The sequence below is a fragment of the Sapajus apella genome, unplaced genomic scaffold (assembly GCF_009761245.1).
Source record: "Sapajus apella isolate SASKATOON/1434 unplaced genomic scaffold, GSC_monkey_1.0 scaffold73, whole genome shotgun sequence".
NCBI lineage: Eukaryota > Metazoa > Chordata > Mammalia > Primates > Cebidae > Sapajus > Sapajus apella.
Genome location: NW_022437013.1, coordinates 3,147,524 through 3,152,228, shown reverse-complemented (window position 1 = coordinate 3,152,228; position 4,705 = coordinate 3,147,524). Strand labels below are relative to the sequence as shown.

General features: G+C 40.7%; 1 protein-coding gene across 1 annotated transcript; it reads left to right on the top strand.

Annotated features, from left to right (window-relative positions):
- The first annotated feature begins 1,828 nt into the window (after positions 1-1,828).
- Positions 1,829-3,981, top strand: RTL4 (retrotransposon Gag like 4). The gene has a single exon (XM_032250786.1). It carries the CDS (start codon positions 2,452-2,454, stop codon positions 2,953-2,955), a length of 504 nt encoding a protein of 167 aa, XP_032106677.1. The 5' UTR covers positions 1,829-2,451; the 3' UTR covers positions 2,956-3,981.
- Positions 3,982-4,705: the final 724 nt, after the last annotated feature.

Below are 4,705 nucleotides of genomic sequence, written 5' to 3'. Positions count from 1 at the left end.
ATCAGAATTGCTAGGGACTGGGTCTGAGTTGATTATTATAACATTAAACTTTGAATGAACAGTAAATGCCCTGAGAAAAGCCAATCATTAACCCTTATCGAACAATATCTTAGCTATCAATTGACACCTAGCTGGAATGGCAAAAATGAACTGATTGATGGGCACCTAGGAAGTGGAAGGTGGGAAATTAAAAAGAAGGGTATGATAGTATCTCCCTACTTCGACAATATGTGGTAAGGGCAGAGTCTCACCACCAGCCATTTTTCATCTACACTGGAAACATTTTGGAAGTAAATCTTTCATTTTTTGTTGCTCAGAGCACCACTCTCTTATATCATTGATATAATCACCTTCTGAGGTAAGCAAAATAGCAATCCTCATTAGGTAAAAAAGGAAACCAAGACCCAAATGAGTTCTTCAGGGTCATCCAACTGATTAATGCTAGTGGTTGGATTCATGTTTCTGGCCTCCAATCTCATACTATTTGTCTGCCAATAATTTTGTCATAGGTCTAGAGAAAAGGAACCATCAAATAAAACCTAAGGAAGTCAAGTCTTACATTTTAGAAGATTCAATGATACATATTTTTTCCACCAATGGACAATTTAAATTCATTTAAATAGTATGCTACACAAGGAAAGGGCAATGAGAGGAATTGAAGTGCAGAATAGTTCAACTGCTATCATATGTTTGGGGTTGTTTTTAACTTTTTTATTTTTGTTATCAATGCTGGGAAGACTGTTGAACATTTTGATCTTTTTACTTTAAAAAATATTCAGTTCTTGTTTGCTAGGTTCTCAACCTTAACTCTTAGTCTTGCATGCCATTTCCATGGCAAGAAAATGTGACCTCAGACAGGGACTAGAAAGATAGAAAACATGGATTAACTGCCATCACAGCAATCTTATCCCTACAGCAATGCAGGCTAGGCTTGGGGCACTAGTGGTCAAGTCCAACCAGTGATTATTCTAACTCAAGCTAAGTGCTCTTTAGAGCAGCATTTCTCAAACTTTAACACATATTCTAGTCACCTTGGGAATCTTATTAAAGTGTGAAAAATGATTTAGTAGTTCTGGGGTGAGACCCAAGATTCTGCATTTCTAACAACCTTTCTGGTAGTGCCAATGCCACTTGTTCCCACATCACATTTTGAAGAGCCAGTTGCCTGAACCATCATCATGTCCAATCAGTGTATACAAATGAGCACATTTATGGTCTTGGGGGAAGTGCCATTTGGACAACAGCCGTGATGAGCATGCCAGCCGTGATATTAACTGTGTGACCTTGGGAAAATAACTTTACCTTTCTGTGTCTCATTTTCTTATCTGCAAAATTATGAATTTTGCCTGGATGATCTCCTGAGATCACTTTGGGTTGTCAAATTTTTTGATTCGCTGATGGAAAAAATGATACTTTAGAACAGAGATATCCAATCTTTTGGCTTCCATAGGCCACATTGGAAGAAGAAGAATTGTCTTAGGTCACACATAAAATACACTAGTGATAACTGATGAGCTTTTAAAAATCTCATAATATTTTAAGAAAGTTTACAAATTTATGTTGGGCTGCATTTGTGTTGGGCTGCTCATAATGTTTTCAAAAAGTTTACAAATTTGTGTTGGGCTGCATTCAAAGCCATCTTGGGCTGCATGTGGCCACAGGTTGACCAAGCTTGCTTTAGAACAAATGTTTGGTCTGAGACAAATGGCCTTTATATTACAAGGAAAGGGAAGGTGGAGATAAAGGTACTGTGACTGTTGTATATATCTTCTTAATCCCAAGTCCTTTTTGTGTTCTAAGGTAATTTATTTCTTCCAAATTCAGGACATCGGCCTTCTCCATGAAGAAGAGGCAACATTGAGTGGTGGACAACACTTTTTTGCATCTCTCCAATTCAGCTGTTAGCATCTCCTAGTGTCTTCTTCATAGCTAACAGCTTTGGCTACTTCCTCATGATACTGCCTCTCTGATCACAGAGCAAATCCACTGTCTGTTCATTGGTTTCCAGTACTAGTGATCAATTCTACTCAATCCCACCTGATTCCAGGAGATATAATGGAGAAGTGCACAATTCTTCAGGCAGAGAATCTGATTCTACAGCCTCAAATGCAGCATCCAACCCTGGATAACCTTGCTAAAAGGAGGCAAGTCATGCCTGTCTTGGCCACCATAGTGATGCCTGCATCCTACTGACTTGAGCATCTCACCCAGTTTCATGGTAACCCTGCCAATCACTCAGAGTTCCTTGCTCAGGTGACTACCTACTTGACAGCTCTCCAGATCTCTACTCCTGCAAATGATGCCCAGATCAAGCTCTTTTTTGATTACCTGTTTCAGAAGTTGGAAAGTTGTGGGATCATACCTGGGCCTGACAAGAGTACCTTATTGAAGCAATATGAGAATTTTATTCTTGAGTTCCAGCAGTCACTTGGTGAACCCACAAAACAGGAAATGAATCCTCTAATGAATGCTAAGGTTGACAAAGGGGACAACTCCTCTCAACAGGACCCTCCTACTTTCCAGCTCCTTGCTCAAAATATGATCTGTAATGAAACCAATCAGAATGGTCAGTTTGAAAAGGCACTAGCTGGTCACAACCAGGATGAAGAGAATGTCACAGGTATCATGGACAATCTTCCAGACCTGATCACTCAGTGCATTCAGTTGGACAAGAAGCATAGTGTCAGGCCAGAGCTCCTACAGTCAGAGACCCAGTTCCCATTGTTAACTTCCTTGATCCAACACCAAGCCCTCGTTAGCCCCACAGATCCACTACCCAAAAAAGGGCCTATGCAGCTGCGAGAAGGCCAGCTGCCTCTCACCCCAGCCAAACGAGCCTACCAACAAGAAACTCAGTTGTGCCTCTACTGCAATCAATCTGGCCACTTCACAAGAGATTGCCTTGCCAAACGTTCTCGAGCTCTAGCAATGACAAATAACACAGCTCACCAGTAAGAAGAGATCAGGAAAGTCACTTTTTAAACTTATATCCCTCTCACTCCCATCCTTACCAATTTATACCCTGCATTAACTTTTAAAATACAAATGGAGAACTGTGATACCACTTTATAGGCAGTTATGAACTAAAATGCTTTGGAGAATTTAAACAATCAGATCTTGTTCATTGGCAAGTGACCCTTCACCAAACCTAACTCAAGAATGATGAAAACAATTCACAGGCACTTTCTGCAGTTGGAATTCATTCTCCAAGACTACCAAAAACCTGCAGGCAAAACTTTGCCCAGTCTAAGCCACTGAAAACAACCATGGAAGTGCATTGGGAACCTTATCCTCAATGTAGTCACCATCTAGGAGATCTGGGTTGAGTTTGTTGGCCCAAGTCCTGTATCTTGTGTGCCTGGAATTGAACCCAAGACTTCACTTTCACCCTTATTTGTCTGTATCCTAGTTTCCTGTTGGCTTAGGACCTTTGGCTGAAGTCCAAATGACATTCCTATATTGTGCTAATATTCTCCTCCTAGAGTTTGGACCATGCTTCACCTATTGACTAGGATCTAGCTTCAGTATAAATCAACCTTCCTGGAACCACAGCTCTGCCACCCTTCTATAGAGCCATGTATTTTGTTTCCATATAGAGACTCACGCTTTCCCAACCAACAGAACCTCCTGGCTATTTACAAACCAGATTGTATGGACATTTGAACACTGCATGGAACTGTTGGTCCCTTTTTTTGTGGGCTAGCCCATCAGTCAGGTACATATTTTAGCCAAGACCACCAATTCCAGCTTACTCCTCTCTTCTCTAACATCCCTACTTGAGGTTCCATCATGTCTTATAGCCAAGTAAATATGCTCTAGGATAAGAATTTCTTTTTTTTTTCTTTTTTTTTTTTAAGGTTAGTCAAGTGAAGCAGTGGGAGTGGAGAAGGAACAAAGAAATCTGTAACTGGTTGTGATCAATTCGTTGTAAACACTACTGCACTTGGACCAGCCAGGATAAGAATTTCTGAAAGGTATTTAGTGAGAGTTTGGGAAGGCGCCTCATAATTACTATGTCTGTGGCATGTCCTTACTGCCTTGGACAGAGGATCTGGCCAAATAAATCACCACTGATAGCCAGACCCTCAAGTAGTTCCTGACTCTAGAAGCCTCAGTGTGGTCACCATCTAGGATTACTGTTCATTGCTATTGAGCTCTACCTTCATGGACCACCTCTGGTGTCCTCCAACTAATTGAGGATCTTAAAAAATAATGAATGACAAACAACTTCCTAAACTATCTCATCTGAAAAATCTTGGGGCACATACACTGAAACCATCTGTGCACAAAACTCGGGAAGTTGGGGTTTTATCGCTTATGTTTTAAGAAAGTTTACAAATTTGTGTTGGGCTGTACTCTTAGTACACACAAGCTCTGTGTATAGATTCCTGATGCTTCAGAACAAAAGTAGCGTTATGCTGGAAAGACACAACTCCCGAACATATTAAGACTACTCAGCGATGATTACTGTTTGCTGGTAATTGACAACCCTCTGTTCCCTGCTTCTTGTTGCTGATGTATGCCCCCAAAATGGATATCCTGGAGAAATATCAGTAATCACATATTCCCTAGCAACCATCAAGGCATCTCAGAACATGAAATGCCACTGTACTTTGGCTTTGTTTCTGGAGAATTGTGCTAACTTTGACAGTGCTTAAACCTGCTATAACCTTACTACTCTCATTCCGTAACACCAACAAACCAA

Bases quoted from the DNA above. Each gene is read 5' to 3' on its own strand.
- RTL4 (XM_032250786.1), top strand. From the start codon at position 2,452: ATGAATCCTCTAATGAATGCTAAGGTTGACAAAGGGGACAACTCCTCT.